General features: G+C 37.6%; 1 protein-coding gene across 9 annotated transcripts in view; it reads right to left on the reverse strand.

The window, feature by feature from the left end:
* The window catches only part of LOC115216751 (rho GTPase-activating protein 21-A), a 402,000-nt gene that overhangs the window by 100,470 nt on the left and 280,435 nt on the right, over nt 1-21,095 (reverse strand). For 8 of the 9 annotated variants that reach the window (XM_036506766.1, XM_036506767.1, XM_036506763.1 and 5 more), the window contains one exon: nt 7,855-7,891. In XM_036506766.1, coding sequence (XP_036362659.1) covers nt 7,855-7,891 — 37 coding nt within the window. Of the gene's footprint in view, nt 1-7,854; nt 7,892-8,394; nt 8,412-21,095 lie in introns of those variants that run through there. The other variant, XM_036506770.1, reaches the window with a different exon arrangement.

The raw sequence follows: 21,095 nt of genomic DNA on the forward strand, positions 1-21,095 counted from the left end.
TGGAAACTAGCAAGAAACTCGAGAGACACTGCTGACAAGACTAACCCTGATGAATATGTTCTGTGGAAAAGAGAGAACACTTTGTGGGAAGAAACTGTCTTCCCAAAAGTAGAAACATGTGTGATATATTTATTGTTATCACATCAGAAGTTTAAAAATGTCTGGTGGAGGGTGGGTGGGGCGGATGGAGTAACATTTAGCAATACATAATCCTAATAAACCACCACTGCCACCACCACCAGTTATATCACTGACCTATATTGCCGTCAGCATCATAACTACCACCATTTTTATGCAAGTGACACATGTGTACCCACACACTAACCACAGCTGTTACCACTACTGAAGATGTTGGATGTATGGGAAATAGTAGAGCTGTATCAGTTTAGATAACAGAGGGAGGAGGTAATGGGTGTTTGGTGTTTTAAGATTGTTTGATGGAATTTTAGGTAAATATCTGTTGTCATTGCTAGTATGCTCTGTTGCTGTGTGAAGATGAGGCAATAATTACATGCCTGTTAGTCTATATTGTAAACAGAAGGATCAAGATTGGAGCCTGGTGAAGCGATCTGGTTCGCCAGTCCTCAGCCAAATCGTCCAACCCATGCTAGCATGGAAAGTGGACGTTAAACGATGATGATGATGATGAAATCAGTAACAGGTTGGGGGGTGGATATTATCTGAATATACGTGTTGTTGTTGAAAGACTGATGGACATAGAACATGGTGATTGAGAAAGATTGGAGTATTGGTTTATGTAGTAAGGAGAGAGATGACTATGTCAGGATGGGGATGGGTATCTAATTGGGGGAATACAGAAGATAAGCAAGCAGAGAAGCAGGTAGATAGGAAAAGCCAGTTAAACCTTGAAATAAATGTTTATATTAGGTATGTGCCCACTGTGTGATGGAGATGTGACAGAAACAGTGATAGGGACCAGTTACAACAAAAGAAATATTGTCTTAACAGAACCAGAGAAAATTGATGTTGCTGTTTTAGATAAACGGTGACAAACTTAGCAAGAACTAATGCACCTGGGTTAGTAGTTAAGGTATTTGGCTCATGATCATAAAGTCATGAGTTCGATTTCTGACAGGGTGTTGATTCCTTGAGCAAGACACTTTATTTCACATTGCTCCTGTTCACTCAGCTAGTAAAAATGAGTTGTACCTGTATTTCAAAGGGCCAATCTTGTCACAGTGTATCTCTCTGAGAACTATATGTCTGTGGAGAGCTCAGCCACTTGCACATTAATTTCACAAGCAGGCTGCTCTGTTGGCCGAATCAACTGGAACCCTCATTGTCGTAACTGACTGAGAGTCAGGCCATAGCAAGAACTTCCAGTCATGCCACTCTTGTTTGACATCAACATTTGACACAACTAACAAGACATTCTTGCTATGACAATCTTATTATTAATTGGCTTTTTTTTATATCTAAGACAACTGCATTTTCCAGCATACAAGTTGAATATTTTTCAGACCAAGATTTATAGTTAAAAAAAAAAAAGTAGGCCGACTTATACACCAAGACAACTTTGGAGGACCAAAAATTCCATATGAAATGCAGCAGGATTTGGAAAGGATTGAATGTTTACACTTCAGGCCTGCCGTAATGGCATGTAACAAAAATTCTAGTTACCTGTTAATCCTCTTTATACTTACTTAGTGTTTATATTGAAGTGCAATTAGAATCATAAATAAAGGTAAATATTAAAAGTCAAATTTGAAATAATTAAACATAATTTCAAGTGAAAACTTATTTATTTTGACTTATTCATCCTGTGGTGAAATCTTCCATTTCCCTCTGTTGTCTGTGTATGCTCTGGTGATCAGATCCATTCAAACCCTGATGATGTCCCAACTTTCTCAATAAAAGCTTGTGACCGGAAAAGGCAGGTTGACTTGCATGATGAGTATAGATTACCTCAACTTATACACAATATGTCAACTTGTATGCTTGAAAATATGGCACATTATGCAATGTGTTTTTAACATGGTGAAGTGTGATTTGAGAGAGATTTGGCTGCTACTTCTAGAAAGCTGACAGACCACATTGGCTCAAGAAAACAAATGTTATGATGTGCTCAAACTGATTTTATGTTTAATTAAAGAAAAAAAAAATTAGTGTTATATTTTTTATTAAGAACATCATCCCCATAATCATTATTTGAACAGTGTCTGTGTGTCACTATCACATGGACAACAATCCAGTGTCTAGGGCAGGGCTTAACCAATCATGGCTGTAAGTTGTCACAAAATGTTCCATGGTAGGACTATTACCATCACCACCACTACCACCACCACCAATACCACAATTGTTGACGATTTCAGGAGAGATGGCCTTTCCACACTCAACCATCATTATCATCATCAGCAGCATTACTGTTATTAGCATCATCATCATCATCATCATCACTTACCTTAGCTTTGCAATTAACCTTATAACTCAGATTATCGTCATTATTATCGTTGTTGTTATTATCATTATTATTACAATTTATTTTTCTACTACCACTGCCACCACCACCACCACCATCATCATCATTGCCCTATTATATCTGTTGTCCCACTTCCAGATGACAGGATGTAATTTTCTTCAGTAGAGTTGTGTAAGTCAATCGTTGCCATCACAGAATCTGTATACCACCACCACCACCACCACCACCATCACACAACAACATCAGTGCCCCACCACCACCACCTCTTCCTGCACCATCAACCAGACTTATCTGAAACATTTCAACTTCCTGCAAATGGAACATACCATAAATACACACACACACACACACCACTGCATATGTAAATATATATACACAGGCAACACTTAACAGACATGCACACCATGCTTTTTATACACACAAACTGCACTTCATACATACACCATATTTTATGCAAACACACACACATCAGGCTTTATATGTGCGCAAACCACATATTATATACATAAACCTTGCAATATATACACATACCACATGTTACATTTCATATACACAGTCTAATCAAACAATCTACCATAGATACCCACCAATTCTACACCCCCACCTCTATAGGCATCCTCATTCTTCTCCCCTTCCACACACATTAATGTAGACAGGCATATATATATGCATACATACAGAAACATATGTTGACAAACACACAAACACATACATACATACAGATATTCATGTACACAGAGAAACATATATATACACCTATACATGTTGTTCAGGGAAGCATAGTTGTACATATATACACAGACAAATGTAGTCACCTACATGTTATACATGTACACAGACAAACAGAGTTACATACATGTAGGCAGATTGACATTCTCAAAATAATTCAACAGAAAATATGTACTGGAAAATAATGGGTTTTGAAATCAATGGTGGGTGAGATGTAGTGGTGGTAGGGGTACTGTGGTGGTGGAGAGACGCAGTGGCAGCACTGTGGTGTGATAGTTGTGCTGTTGCTGTTGTTAGTGTCTAAGTGAAATACGTGTTTCAATGAAGTAACAGTTGAAACATTTCCGTTTTTCTCAAGGCTTAGTACAAAATTTACTGAGTTTATAAGAAAAACTACAGCCCCCACAGCAGCAGAATCTCCAGTCTCCAGCTGTCATGACATCACAGCCTCTAGTCTCCACACCACTGCAAACTTCAACCTTCAGCCTATAGCCTCTATGACACCTCAACCTCTAGCTCCACAACACATCAATATTATTAGAAATAGTAGTAATCGTTTTGTTTATTTCCTGGTCATAAGTTGGAATAACAAACCAAGGAACCACATCAGATTGGTTTTCTTCCCCACCACACCTATTTCTTACTTTAATTAACCTTGACATCACCTTCACTTCCCCTAACAACAAAAATAAAAATATTCCCAAATTCCATAAATTACCTTTATATTTTACTTGCTGAGGTCTCTACATTATTGAGTAACTTTTGCCCTTGCTCTATTCTGTTGAGAATGAGTGCTGTATCATCAAGGAAGTCAAGGTCAGTTATGATGACAGTTGGTACTTGGTATGATCTGTGTCAGTCAGTAGCGAATCCCAAGCTTCATTGCCTGTTACTTGGCACATTGCATAGTCCAGGACAAGGACAAACAGATGTGAAGCTAGAAGAAAATGGTGTACATATCTTTCAACCAAAACAAAGATCTCAATCTCTGAGCAATGAATGGATCAAAATTGAATGCAGTTGAGAATTTCAGATATCTTGGTAGTTGGGCAAACAGCTCCAATGTTGACATCAAAGTCAGAAAAGCATAAGCTTCGACATTGTGTCACAAACTCAAAAGAGTATGGCAGTCAAGACAGTTCCTTGCTACTGTTGAGTTAGCGCTCCTGTATGGCAGCAAAACATGGACACTTACCAAACAAGCAAAGTGGTTAGATGGCTACTACATGTGGATGCTACAAATGCCCCTGGATGAAAATAGCAGAACATGACTGATGTGCATCTCTATGGAAGCCTTCCAAAAGTGATCAACAAGATCAGAGAATGATGTCTCTGCATACCAAGTCATTGCATGCAGTACCAAGAAGAACAAGCATAAAAACTTTTATTCTGGGATCCCTAGCATGGTACTAGCAGAGGATTGAATACTATCAATGAACTGAAGGTGCTGATGATAGATCGAGATGCTTGGTGAAATGGCTTTGTTTTTGAGGCCTGGGTGTGGGCCTGGCTAAAGTAAAGTAAATTATCTTTAAAGGGCTGGGTATGAGCCTGACCAAAATTAAGTAGATTATCTAACAGGGTTTTATTAATCAATTGTGGTACTAGAAAACATGTAGACTTTTTCCTGGAATTTCAAACATTATCGAATATTTATAAGCAGAAGTCATTAGTGTTAATGAAAATATTTTGTCAGAAGAGGTGGGGGAGATAACTAAGTCACCCTTACAGAATTTTTCATTGTCATTATTGGTATAGTAACCTTGACATGGTCACTTAAGTCTCTATTGTATTAAAAAAGACACATTGGTTAGTGTAGTCTGAGATACACTATGTCTGTAATAAATGATGTAATGCTCATGATTGGAATGTCTAATCATAGGCCAGTAAAAGCATGACTGAATAAGTGTTAAACAAAATATATTAATCAGTGTGAATTTGCCTGGGCTTAGTCATATTTCTATTCTATCTTCCAACATACAGATCAAATATTTCAGACCAAAATTTTACATCCAATAAAATATAGGTTGATTTATACACCAAGATGACTTTGGAGGGCCAAAAGCTCCATGTTAAATGCAGCATGATTTGGAAAGGTCATGGCAATGTTTGAATGTTAACACATGTTTACACTATTTACTACATTAACTTGTGTGCCAGCAAATATGGTATATCTTACAAAAACCATCTCACTTATATTGGTGCTGCTGCTTCCTTTAATCAGCTGCAAATTATTAATTTATTACATCAACTTTTAACTCTTTGACTGTAATGATGTTAATTATTCACAAAAAAAAATTAAAAAAACCCAAAAAGTAAAAGGATTGATATTTTCTACAATGCCCTTTCAGTATTTCCTCTAGGTGCAGTTTTCATATCTTTCTTCATGAAGAAGTATTTGATGAAATATGTGAAAAAAATTAAGAAAATCTGTAAAAATTATCTTTTCTAAAAAAAGTACACCAAGGAGTGTCTCTGCTTCTTGCATCATAAGGAGATGTTTTTTTTCAAAGCCATCTGACAAAATCGCATTTCACATTAATAGTAATATAATTTTGAGCAGATATATCTGCTTTCCATGTTCAAAGGGTTATGCTGTGACAATGGTTAAACTGTGACCAAATGTTATTTATAACTTTACATACAATACATACATTTCACAGTAAAGTAATAAAGTTAATAATAACATCTACACTTTTTCCTTCCAATGAAAATATTTCCCACACTATATATAGATTTGTTTATCTCATTCTTCTTCCATCTTTTATATCAAGAATACGGATTTGAAAACTTTCTTGTGACAGTTTTAAACATTCTGAATAGAAGCAGGAAATATAATGTTGTGGCATCCTGTATATTGCTGTTGGCACACTTGTGTCACTGCTCACGGGGCCCTTGTGTATTACTGGTAGTACACTTGTGTGATTGTGATGCCTCTGTGAATTGTTGGTGGCACATACTTGTGTCATCATTTGTATCACCTCTGTGTCACTGCTTGTGGGGCCCCTGTGTAAAACTGGTGGCACACTCATACCATCATTTGTGGTACCTTTATGTATTGTTAGTGGAACACTTGTGCAAGTGTTTGTGGCACCTCTATGTATTGTTGGTGGCACACACTTATTTGTGGGATCTCTGTGTCACTGCTTGTGAGACACCTGTGTGTTACTGGTGACACACCTGTGCCATCATTTTTGGCACCTTTATGTATTGTTGGTGGTACACACTTGTGTCATCATTTGTGACACCTCTGTGTATTGCTGGTGGCACACTTGTGCCACTGTCTTTGGTATCCTTATATATATATATTGCTGGTGACATATTTACGCCATCGTTTGTAGTACCCCTGTGTATAGTTTATGGTACTCGTACATCTGTGGGTAAACGTGAACCTAAATAAATAATTTCAGTAAAGAAAGGATTACTTCATACAGCAGTCTCAACAGAGTTGGTTGGAATATCTTTATGTTAATGAGATAAACAGACCCAGTAATGAGTGGCGCATTATTGGAACCTAAATAACAACAACAACATTCACCAGAAATAGGTGTCTCGCTTCCAGCAAATAATGGATTACATTGTTTAGTCAAGTCAGATGTTGAAGGAGTTAAACTTTTAACGGATTACAGCAGAATTTTAATTCTTTTCTTTATTTCAAAGCTGATACTAATTGACTTGGTTTTGTGACAAATTAATTAATTAAAGAAGATTTCCAGAAAGTGTGGATAATGTTATGGCGTAACTAGTTCTGATTTGATACATGTACTGATCTGCTGTTATGACACATGTAGCATTATATTGAGACACATGAGGTGTTCCATTATGACACATGGGGCATTTGATTGTGTCACATGCTGCATTCAACTGTAACACATGTAGTGACTTGTGATACATCCAGTGATCTGTTGTGGCATATGTAGTGACTTGTGACATGTCCAGTGACCAGTTGTGACAATTTTAGCAACCTGTTGTGACAACTCTAAGCATTCACTTGACCTTCAAGAAGTAGAATCTATATCTCCCTCAAATCACATCTTACAAGAAAAGAAAGATACATTGACCAGTATAGTCCTAGATAAACAAAAAGTTGGGTGGTCATAGATGGAATCTCTTTGATCACACAACTTCTCAATCAGGGCAGAGCTTTTGTTTAATGTCTAACCTAGAGGATGGAAGGCAGCCCCCATGACTGTTTTCAGGATCTTCATGAATAGTGGTGGAAGGGGAGAAGAGGTTACTTTTCTATAACTTTTCATCAATATTATGCTACCATATATATGCCTGAAACATTTACAGAACTAAATCTGAGCCAAAAGAAGTGCCTCAATGTGCTAAAAATAGTAGCCAAATCTCCATTGAATCAGACTTCACTGTTTTAAAAATCAAGAACATATGAGATAATGTAGTCTTAGAAGCACTTGTCTAAATAAAAGACGAGATGGTCAGGGGTAGAATGTCTTTGATCATAGGTCTGTTCACTCGGGGATGAACTGGCAGTAAACATCAGTAGCAACACAATCCATTTTTTATCACAAAAATTTTTTTTTACAGATGAGATTTCTTTTTCATTTCCTTCTACATCTTGTATCAGTGGACAAACCCATAGCCTATATCTTTAGCACTTCACAATAGTTGAAAGATAGAAAAGGAAATGGAAAGAGTCTACAGTATGTAAAAATAATTACCTTCCGGATCATTTTCATCTGCTATGCTTGCTCCATCCTGCAAATAGAAATCAGTAATTAATAATTAAATACAACTCATTAATTAATAATTATAATAATTACATAATAAATAAATATAAACATATAGGCACATACATGGCTGCATGGTAAAAAAAAGTTTGCATTCCAACCACATGGTTTTCATTTTAGTCCCTATGCAGGAACTAAAAGCCTGTTGTCTAGACAGTGTGTCTTTTTGTTTTGACAGCAATCAATAGTTGTAAGTGAGCAACACTAACTGACAAGTGGTGGTGTTCATTTTCAATGAACATGAAAACATGTCAAGCCATGGAGAAATATTGCTTGGAGTGACAAGAAATACATCTAACCATAGAGAATCTCAGCTTCAATGAAATTTATCTGACCCATGCAAGCATGGAAAAGTGAGTATTAAAAAATGATAACAAAGATTGTAAACTTTGTAAATTATTCAACAGGTGCAATATGAAAGCCACTTTCTGAACTGTAGGAAAAATCGTTCAGTTTTATAACCATAGAATCCTTTTAAACAATACACATTAAAGAGGAAATAAAAGTTAACATAAAAACACTGTGAATCTGGCTGTTACAACTGAAGAAAAAATAAGAGACAGAACTGTGTGTTACATTGGTAAAAGAAAACTGATTTAAAAACTGACAATACCAACATATGACATCTTTCAGACACTATCACAAAGAAAACTCCATTTCATTCTCAAAGCAAATTTGGAAAAAGAAAGATAATGGTGACTGTCCCAAGACAGCACTCCTCTCTCTCTTTTATAATGTGAGTTGATGTGTAGCTCCCTTAAGCAAAAAAAACCTGTTCTGTTCTGGCACCTTCCCTCTCACTTGAACCCCTCATTCACAGCATAAAGTCACCTTCCTCCCTACTGTAGACACTCAATCCTTCCTCTCTACTGTAGACACTCAATCAAAAGGGGTCACAGTCTTGCAGGATGTACAGTGACCTCACTGGAGGTGGTGTTATAAAAAAAAAAAAAACAACCCTTAGAGCATGCAGTAAAGTGGTTGGCATTAGGAAGGGCATCCAGCTATAAATACCAGACCGAAGGAGACACTGGAGGGCAATGCTGTCTTCAAACCTGTCAGATCTGGTCAAACCATTTGGCTCATGCCAGCATGGAACATGGGCATTAAATTATGATGTATGTGTGTCAAGTATGCATGCATGCATGTATGTATGTATGTATGTATAGCGTATTGAAGCTAACCAAGATCAGCATGTTTAAACAGTTATATTTTATGGTATTGAGTACTTTTTCTCTTCTTAGTTAAAACACACATACATATACATACACACACATGTAGGGTTATATAATACAATTCACAAGGGTGTAGGGCTACATAACCTGTTGTAATAGGGTGGAGGGTTGGGGTGGGAATGGTGAAGGGAAATAGCGTGTAAATAAAATGGTGGTAGTGAGTGGGGTGGAGGACAGGAAACAGGTCAAAGGAACATTTAATAGCTGTGTGTGTGTGTGTGTGTGTGTGTGTGTGTGTACTGTGTGCTATAATCAACAGTCAGGCTGTCTGGAGAACACAGCAAATGGTAATCTCCATTTACATGTAGATTGCCATTTGAGTTAGTGTGTGTGTGTATGTATGTTTCCAACATACAAAAGAAAAATATTATGTGTATAAATATATATATATATTCATAGAAAATGTACTGAAATGGTAAACTACATTTACGTATTTGTGTATAACCACTACCACCACTAAATACACATACAACAATAAAAATGGGGATGTGTACCTGAATATTTTTTTATTCTTTTACTTGTTTCTGTCATTAGACTGTGGCCATACTGGGGCACTGCCTTGGAGAATTTTAGTCTAACGAATCGATACCAGTACCTATTTTAAAATCTTGGTACTTATTCTAATGGCGTATTTTGCCGAACTGCTAAGTTATGGGGATGTAAACACACCAACACTGGTTGGCAAGTGATGGTGATGAACAGACACACACACACACATGCATACGACAGGCTTCTTAAAGTTTTTGTGTACCAAATCCACTCAAGGAACTGACTTCACTTGCACAAGATGCCACACAGTGGGATTGAACCTGGAACCAAGTGGTTGGGAATCAAACTTCTTACCACCTATATATACATACATATAGGAGTGGCTGTGTGATAAGTAGCTTGCTTACCAACCTTATGGTTCTGGGTTCAGTCCCACTGCATGGCACCTTGGGCAAGTGTCTTCTACTATAGCCTCAGGTCGACCAAAGCCCTGTGAATGGATTTGGTAGACGGAAACTGAAAGAAGCCTGTCATGTATATATATATATATATATATATATATATATATATATATATATATATATATATACGTGTGTATGTATATATATGTGTATATGTTTGTGCATCTGTGTTTGTCCCCCCACCATCGCTTGACAACCAATGTTGGTGTGTTCAGGCACCCGTAAACTTAGCTGTTCGGCAAAAGAGACCAATAGAATAAGTACAAGGCTAACAAATAATAAGTCCTGAGGTTGATTTGTTCGACTAAAGGCGGTGCTCCAGCATGGCTGCAGTCAAATGACTGAAACAAATAAAAGAATAAAAGAATACACACACACACACACGCACACACACACACGCACACACACACACACATAGATACATATATACACAATACATACACATACGTGCATACATGTGTGTTAAGATATATGGCTTAGTGATAAGGGTGTTGGCCTGACTGGCCTGATGATCAAAAAGTTATAGGTTCAATTTCTGGGCCAGGCAATATGTTGTCATCTTTGAGAAATGCACTTCATTTCAGATTATTCCAGTCTACTCAGCTGATATTGAATATCAGCCAAGTATTGCATGTGCCTATGAAATTTTAAGTCATATGGAGTTGAGTCAAACTCTTATTAAATATGTGTAAATTCCAGCCAAATATGATGAGTGCCACGTTTTTTGTTTTTTTTTGCTATTTACTCGTTTGTTTGTATGTGTGTATATATATATAAGATGCAAATACACAACTATATATAGTTAATCTAAACATGAAAACACAAAGAGAAAATATAACAACGCGAGGACGTAGAACAAGTATAGTATTATTGGACACTCAGGAAAGAAGGAGCTCTTCATCAGAAACATAGGAAAAGGAAAGATCCAAAGAAGGGAAGATGGAGGAAAAAAATTGCCAACGGTACACACGCAGTCACATTTTGAACGTATACATACACACACTTATACATATGTATACACAAACACATGCATGCACAGGAACACACATCATCTTTTTCTTGTTTGCATGAGTTAGATCAGGGGCTCTCAACCTTTTTGTATCTATGGACCCCTTTGATTACTATTTTATTCTGGTGGACCCCAACAGCTATTCAATTTTTGAAAACTAGTTTTATAGAAATTAAAAAATTCCTATTTTGCTTTTCTCTCATTAACTTTTTTAAGGTTGATCTATGTAAAAGAGAAAGATCTATGTTAGAGAAAGAAACCTAGTTGTTTCTTGCAACATATACCAATACATACATCAGAAGCAAAATTTTTTCAGGGTCCCTTAAAATACTATTGTGCTGTTTGGACCTCCAAAATCTTACATGAATCCTCAGGGGCCATATGGATCCAGGTTGAGAACCACTGGGTTAGATGGGGTTCATTGGAGCAGATTTTCTATAGCTGGATGCCCTTCATGATGCCAACCCTAACCAATTTTCATGGAAGATTGGAAATGAACACTCCCACTTGTATGCCAGAGACACTTGTTTACAGACTGCCATTGCAATGTCAAGATGTATATCTGCTTTTATTCTTTTACGTGTTTCAGTCAGTTGACTGTGGCCATGCTGGAGTACTGTCTTCAAAGCTTTTAGTCAAACAAATCGACCCCAGGACATTTTTTAAAGTCTAGAACTTATTCTATCTTTTGCTGAACTGCTAAATTATGGGGGACTTAAACACATCAACATCAGTTGTCAAGCGGTGATGGTGGTACAAATGCAAACACAAAGACACTCACACACATATACATACATACATATATATATATATATATCACTACACTCATGGAGTGGTTGGCGTTAGAAAGGGCATCCAGCCGTAGAAACACTGCCAGATCTGACTGGGCCTGACGAAGCCTTCCAGCTTCACAGACCCCAGTTGAACCGTCCAACCCATGCTAGCATGGAAAGCGGACGCTAAATGATGATGATATATACACACATACATATATATATATTTGACAAGTATCTTTCTTTTTCTGTCTACCAAATCCACTCACAAGGCTTTGATTGGTCCAAGGTTAGAGTAGAAGACACTTGCCCAAGTTGCCATGCAGTGGGACTGAACCTGGAACCATGCCGTTGGGAAGCAAGCTTCTTACTTCACAGCCACACCTGCGCCTATACATACATATATATATACACATATATATCTGTGTGTGCGTGTTTATAAATATATATATATATATATATATATAGCCATCATTGTCTTTTATCATTATTATTGTTTTAATAACCACATTTCCATGTTTGCATGGGTTTGATGGAGTGTATAAAGGCACATCATCTATAGCCAGAAAAGATAAGTTTGAAGAGAACGATAGTGTTATATATATATATATAATGCTGAATTAACTATTAAGCAAAATAAGTACATGCTTAGGACATCAAGGGAAAGTAGGGCACCACTGAAATGGTAAATGGTTTATGGCACAAAAGAAATCACTTTAAATTTGCTAAAATAATATTTGAAGTGGTTTGTATGATCAGAAATATAATTTCAAAGTGTTCATCGTGTCATAGTGAGGATCTCCTCAAAGATTTTGCAATAAAAAAACAAAAAGTTATGAGAAAACTTTTCAAATATAAATGAAGTGGAAGCACACAAAAATAAACATTATTTTCCATCTTACTGTCAGTTTTATTTCATTTAAAAAAATATAAATCTATTCTATGGGTTAACATTGTTTATATTTTGAATTACATATATATCAGGGCACCAAAATCTTTGAAGTGCTAAGGGCCTCTAATAGGTCTTAATCTGACCCCGAATACATAAACATACATACTTGCATACATTTAAGGAAAAGAGATACAAATAAATGGATGGATAGATAGATAGATATAGATAAACAGATATGGATATAGTGTGTTAAATATGGACAGAAAGACAGATATACATAGATAAGAGATAGATAGATGTAGATAGATGTAGATAGATAGGGAAAGCCTGTGTAAAAGTAGAGTAGTTATCTTATCTAAGAAAACATCCTGCCAGTATTTTCAGCAATCTAACTCCCATTGCCATCTTACTTTTCCACAAACCATCATCAGCATTATAATCTCCATCTCACTTTAATGTCAACCTAGGGATGGAGTGTGAGGTGAGTAATGATAAGTGAGGACTTTGGAGGGTGAGGATATAGAACTGAGGATACATGTGTGTGTGAACATCGAAGGAAATATTGATAAACTGCCAGAGAGTATGTGTGTGTCCTAATATTGTTGAAATTGACTTAAACTCTACAATACAGCTCCTATTACCATCAACACTATGGCACCCATCCATATATCTTTATGGATATGTGGTAAAGAAGTTCAATTCAAAGCCATGTGGTTCCAGATTTGATCCCACTGTGGGACATTTTGGACAACTGTGTTCTATCTACCATAGAGCCCTGAGCTGGGTAAAGCCTTAACGATTAGAATACGATAACTGTGCCTGTGTGTGTGTGTGTGTGTGTGTGTGTGTGTGTGTATTCTTTTCTTTTACTTGTTTCAGACATTTGACTGCAGCCATGCATCTATTCCATCTCAATCCTTTAGTCCCAGGATTTATTCTTTGTAAGCCTAGTGCTTATTCTATTGGTCTCTTTTGCCAAACCGCTAAGTTATGGGGACATAAATGCACCTGCATTGGTTGTCAAACAATGGTGAGGGGGACAAACACACACACACACACACATATATACGATGGGCTTCTTTTCAGTTTCCGTCTACCAGATCCACTCACAAAGCTTTGGTCAACCTGAGGCTATAGTAGAAGACACTTGCCCAAGGCGCCATGCAGTGGGACTGAACCCAGAACCAGGTGGTTGTTAAGCAAGCTACTTACCATACAGCCACTCCTGTGCCTACACATACACACATCATCATTGTTTAACGTCCGCTTTCCATGCTAGCATGGGTTGGGCGATTTTACTGAGGACTGGCGAACCAGATGGCTGCACCAGGCTCCAATCTGATCTGGCAGAGTTTCTACAGCTGGATGTACAAAATACTTTTATTTTGGTCAAGTTGGTCTCTTGCTTCTCTCAGGCAAGTTTATAAATGTGTGTGTGTGTGTTTGTGTGTGTAAACCTTGTGCAGAAAATGAAAAACTGGTGCTTTTAAAATGAAGCCTCTGGTGACATTTGTTCTGCACTTTGTTACAGGGATTCCCTTATCACTTACAGAGAGATTCCCTTATCAATTCAGTGAACCTTTGATTGATTTCTTGGAAACCAATAAACCTATTTTCCTTTAATTGTAATATAGAATTTAAAAACAATACCAACTAAAGTTCATAACATTCTATCATTATTGTAATCCTAGAATCACCACTACCATAACAACCAATACTACATGGAATCTCTTCTGTAATTTAATTACAGACTTGTAGTTATTACCATCACCACCATTATTATACATATAGAATTCCTCTCTTATGCTTTACATCTTCCCCACACTCTCTAAAGCTGTATGACCCCTCTCACATTTGCAGTGATGCTGCCCCCACTTCCAGTTTCCTCTACAGGTGGTTTCCCTCCCCCAACAATCATGAATAAAATGGGCAACCTTTCCATTATATCTTGCCTGTTGCTAAGCCTCAGTTCCCTTCAATCAACCTTTACTTTTAATCAAGTTCCTGAAAAGAAAAACAACAGCAACAAAGGAAAAAAAAAATCAAAATGTTTGATATGTCCATTTACTCAAACCAACACCCACAGGAAATTGATTAAGAATTAATTAATGAAAATGTAAATAGAACAGTATAAGAAGTACCAATGTAAGGCAGGTAACTCATGGATACATGGTTCACAGTCCTACCAGTGGCAGAACTGTGGTTAACAATCCCACCTTTTCATTTGCTAACATCTAATAATAACCAATTGCATTAACCATTACTACTACTATTATTACTATTATTATTATTGAGTGAGAGAGCAATGCATGCCACCTAAGTGATACTGGGGTACAAATATATGAAGCCCATCATGACTACCCATCTGATAAGGGTACACCAGGCTCATGCATCACAACCATATCTGTGTGACATGGTGACCTCATATCAAGACAAATAGCGTATGACCTTACAGGTGAGCCTAGTTAGAATTTTCTTCAGGCAGAGTAGTCCATCCTGCAAAAAAGGTCCCGGAAAGAGGTTTGCTTAAGGATGTTGAATGAAACATTCATTTTTCCAGGGGTGAATTATTCAAACCCCAAAGAATCCCTCTCAATACATGGCTATGATGCTTCCCAACTACTTCTGCTGGTAATCAGAGATGCACATATTGTCAGCCACTAAGGGACATGCTCAACTGGTTAAGGTCAAACAACGGACAAGAAATTCCATGGTATTGAGCAGAATATTTGCTGTAGCCCATCTGTTATACCAAGACAAAACAATGTACATGATAACACTTCCAATCAGTTAAGATCAAAAGCCATGGGAGCCACTGCCAGGTATGGCATCAATTCTGAGCATACACCTGTGAAAAAATAAAAGAAGGGCTCTTGCCCTGTTGCTCTAGTACCTGTCGCTTTTGTGGGTTTTTCCACAAAGAACCTTAAAGCACCTCCTCCTATTGGGAGATTTGTATTGTTTAATTTTTTTATTGTTTTCTAATGTTTGTTTACATGCTGTAAAATCCTTTCTATTGGCTTGTGTTGTCTTTTATGTTGCGTCATATCATTTTATGTTGTTTTATGTAAGCCCTTGTGGCTAGTAAAAGAATTTATTATTATTATTATTATTATTATTATTATCATCATCATCATCATTATTATCAAGGTGGCCAAACTGACAGAAGTGTTAAAGCAGTGAGCTGGCAGAAACGTTAGCATGCTGGGCGAAAGGCTTAGGAGTATTGAGGTTGACTTTGCCTTTCATCCTTTCGGGGTCGATAAATTAAGAACCAGTTACGCACTGGGGTAGATGTAATCGACTTAATCACTTTGTCTGTCCTTGTTTGTCCCCTCTATGTTTAAAGCCCCTTCTGGGCAATGAAGAAATAAGAACTATTAGCAAACTGGACAAAATACTACCAAGGTCAACTTTACCTTCCATCCTTTTTGTTGGGTACAGTGAAGGAGCGGGGTTGGGTGGTGCAGGGGGAAGGTGTAAGGACTGGAGTACCTCAGCAGAAAAGGGTGGTGGGGAGGGTGGTGTTAGAAGTATTAACAGACACAACTCTACTTTAAATTCTCCAGTAACACTAAATTCAGTCAAAAGTCACAAGACTGAACCAGAAACTTTTTATGTTTCCATTGCTGTAGTTTCTTTGAAGTGAACAGCTGAGTAAGAGAAGTCAGTCAAACAACAACAACAGCAGCAACAACAACATGAACCATGCAAGTGTAGAAATGGATATTATGATGATGACGACGATGATGATTAAAATGACGACCATGGTGATTAAGATGATGATGATGATAATGATGATGTAGTTGAGTAAGAAAGTAGGCCAGAGAGAAGAAACTGAACATTTCTTGGGTCTGGAGATACTTGCTTATTATTTAATCAAGATTTTGTCTTGTTGACATTTGAGAATACCCCCTCACCCCCTCTCTTGCCTCAGTGGTGTTGGGATGAGGGTGGCGATGCAGGGAGGGAGAATGGGGGGGGGGAGACGTTCTCTAATGGGTTTCAAATGCCATAAGTTAGAGAGTATGTGAGGATTAGGTGTGTGTGTGTGTGTGAGAGAGTATGTATGTGTGTGTGTGTGTGTGTGTGTGTGTGTGTGTGTGTGTGAAGGGGTTTGGTCAGGGTTATGAATGACTTAATATGCACTTTGAACAGATGTGTGTGTGATAAGCTAGACATGGGGGAGCCAACATAGAGAGTTCTGGTGAAGAGAAGATAGAACTCCTGGAGGATGGACCAACAGCACCAACACTGCCACCACCACCACCCTTTATAACTGCATGTTTTCTTATATTAAAGGCATTAGTTTTCTGCTGCCGTGCAGTTAACTAGGACTGACTCTTGTCACTGTTACAGAGTGAGGTAGGACGGGGGTGGTGGTAAGGGGGGGGGGCAAACATCCTCCCACCTCCTCTAATCCCCACTCGATGTATAAAATGTAGGTGAGGGTGGAGCGATAGCCACTCCCAACAGCTGATTGTAGAGTTGATGTTGTTGACTTACATCAACAATCATGGAACTTGGTAGGGTTGGACATCTTGTTAAGGAGATAGAAAGATAGACTACACACACACACACTCACACACAACAAAGTATCTGGTGTAAACTGAGGGTAGTCAATGAAAGGCCCCAAGAAGCAGGAGAGAATTCAATGGATAAGAATAGAATCCATTATTATGATGCTGGTGTTTAATGTTAGTATCTGTGGTTGTGATGATGATGATGATGATGATGATGTCCCATAATTCCTGGTGGTGAAGTAAACTTGGAACAGCAGATATCTTTGCTACACCATGTGTCATTGCTAATCTCATATCTTCAGTACAAGGCAGTTCAGAGTTTGAACAGACTACACACACACACACACACACTCTTTCTCTCTCCATACACAAACATCTGACAAGGGAACTCTCTTTTCTGATTACGCCAGCGTGTGCAAACACAAATTATGCATGTGATTAGATACACACACACACCCATATATATATATGTGTGCGCACGTGTGTGTGTGTGGTGTGTGCATGCATGTAAAACATAGCTGAAGAAAAAAGTATTTATGCATGTGTATATATGTATGTATGTTTGTGTGTGTGCGTGTGTATGTGTGGAGAGTTAAATTTCATTGGTTCTCTTCACAAATTCCGTTTGAATCTGTCAAGGTTGTTTGTGACAGTCAATATTGTGTTTAGTGATGTGACATTGTAATAGGAGGTGGGCACAGTGATGTGGAGAGAGAAAGAGAGAGACTGAAAGAGGAGAGGGTGAGAGAAAGAGGAGGGAGAGAGAGAGAGAGAGAGACAAGGAGAGACAGTGGTAATGACAGCAAATAGAAAAGATTGATTTTTTTCTAAGTTCTAATAGAAAGAACTTCCTATTAGAGATAGAAATAGATGTCTGTTCGCGTATATGTTTGTATGGGTCGATATGCATGTGTGTGTGTGTATATATATATATACATACAAACACACATGTATAGATTAATGTGTCTGTATGTATGTGTATATATATATATATATATATATATATATATATATATATGCATGTATGTGAGTATATATATATATGTGTATGTGTATATACATATATATGCAGCAATGGTTAAGATATTTAGATTATAACCACAAGGTCTTGTGTGAAATTTTGAACAAATGTCATTTTCTCAAGCCATGGGTTGACCACCACCAAACCTTGTGAGTGAAATTGGGTAATGGAAACTGTATAGAAGCCTGTTTGCTGGATTGTCCCTGTAATCCAAAAAACTGAGTCATGCTAATTCTGCCTTGGAATTACATTAAGGGTGTGTGTGTCTGCCATCTACATGTTAATTTGAAAGCAGGTTATTAAGCTGATTAAACAACTGGATTGTCATGGTCAAACAACAGAGTATCACTGTATATTGTGTGTGTGTGTGTGTGTGTGTGTGTGTGTATAGGCATGGGCATGGCTGAGTGGTAAGAAGTTTGCTTCCCAACCACATGGTTCTGGGTTCAGTTCCATTGCGTGACACTTTGGTCAGGCAAGTGTCTTCTACTGTAGCCTTGGGCTGACAAAAGCCTTGTGAGTGGATTTGGTAGATGGAAAGTGTTGTGTATATGTAGGCATGTGTGTGTGTCTTTGTTTCTCTCCCATTGTTGCTTGACAAATGGTGTTGGTGTGTTTATGTTCATGTAACTTCGAAGTTCTGCAAATGACGCAGGTAGAATAAATACCTGACTCGATATCATCATCATTATCATCATCGTTTAACGTCTGCTTTCCATGCTAGCATGAGTTGGACGATTTGACTGAGGACTGGTGAACCTGATGGCTGCACCAGGCTCCAATCCTGATCTGGCAGAGTTTCTACAGCTGGATGCCCTTCCTAATGCCAACCACGCCGAGAGTATAATATATATATATATATATATATACATACACATACACACATATATATATATATATATAAGTACTGGAAGCAATTCATTTGATCAAAAATTCTTCAAGGTAATGCCCCAGGATGGCAGTCTAATGACTGAAACAAGTAAAATATAAAAGATACATATATATAATGTGTTTCTCTGTGTGTGTGTGTGTGTGTTGTGTGCTACCATGATATTTAATAAATGTTTAATTTGCTAAATGGAATATTCCTTCAATATAGGAATAAAATACATTTCCTGTCATTAACTTTCTGGTAAATTCCTTAAGTTTCACAATATTCGTTTTACATCCAAAATATATTTGCTTGGCCAGAATTTTCTGCTTTATTGCTTCTTATGGCTGTGTTGAGATTTGTTGATTTGACAGGTCAGCAATGTCTTGTCATTCCTCTCCCTACTACAGTTGGTTTACTAAATATAGACATCAGAACAGATACACTATCAGCTGAGGATCTCCATCCACACACAACTGGCTTTACCTAACATTTTAAGGGGTGGCTACAGAAATAAGAGGACAGAATTCACATAGATAAACCATCGTTGTTGGATATATCTTAAATCTTTAGCTGGGAGTGGATATAAAGTGGGTGTATGAATAACATAATTCTAATGTGTTCTGCATCTGGTATAGTAAATCCCTTGAAAGAAAACACTTAGTTCCATTTTCATATAATGAAGTGAATGAGAGATAAAACTTTGTTGAGATAATATGCTAGTCTCTCACAGGTAACATTCCCAGATGATTTGACATCTATTTCTAACAGTGATATGAACCGAGGTTTGCTCTGAACAGTCTCAAGATACCTCTTCATTACACATAACATCAAAGGTATTTCTATGCAGTCACCCTGCCTGCTAGAAATGACTGCCAAATTTCTCACACATCACACGCTTGTAGCTTAAAAAATAAAGGACCCATTTGATAATCTAGTCCTTGAATATATCGAATAATAACAGGGTCCCAGCTAGAGCACTTTTGATCAAAGAACTGGTCAATCAGAGCTCAATAGTGGGTAATGCTGTAGGGCCCTACCCATCAGCTCTTATCTACATCCTCTAAGTGTTTGCTACATCTCAATCTCTGGTGATTAAGAATAATCACATATAACCAAAGCTGCACCACAGATGGTATATTTTCAGAAACCCCCTCAGTCGAAATAGTCGATGGTATTCCACAAGATGCAACACACTTTAATTACCCCCCACACACACAATACCACTCACATATCTGGATAGAGTAGCTGTTACACACACACATTACAGGCTATATATATCATCATCATTTTAACATTCATTTTTCCATGCTCACACAGGTTGGACAGACTTTGTGAGGCAGATTTCCTAAGGCCAGATGCCCTTCCTGTCACCAACACTCACCTGTTTCCAAGCAAAGTAATATTTCCCCATAATGGAGAGATTGGGAACAAAGGACATTGTTTGCATGACAGTGACTTTGTTACAACCTCCACATGATGTCAAGGCAAGGTGACAGTTTAAAACACATACACACACGTCTATATATATATATATATATATATATATATATATATATGATGAGCTTCTTTTGGCTAGTGTGTTTTCAAATCTGTTCACAAGACTTTGGTTGGTACTCAGAGCTATAGCAGAAGATGCTTGCCTTAAGCACCACACAGTGGGATTGAATCTGGAGATATCATCAGAAAGCAGACTTCAAACTACGCACCCATACCTACACACACACACATTTGTGTGTGTGCACAAGAGTGTGTGTGTGTGTGATTGCAAACTTTACACACTTCAACATACTGTGTTCTTCAGTTGTCTCTTCTGTTATCACTGGAATAATCTTTCGTTGTCAAAGCCAACAAGTTGTGTCCCACCGCTACAAAAGCCCTTATACCTGCACATTTTC

The sequence above is a fragment of the Octopus sinensis genome, linkage group LG10, assembly GCF_006345805.1.
Source record: "Octopus sinensis linkage group LG10, ASM634580v1, whole genome shotgun sequence".
Classification (NCBI taxonomy): Eukaryota; Metazoa; Mollusca; class Cephalopoda; order Octopoda; family Octopodidae; genus Octopus; species Octopus sinensis.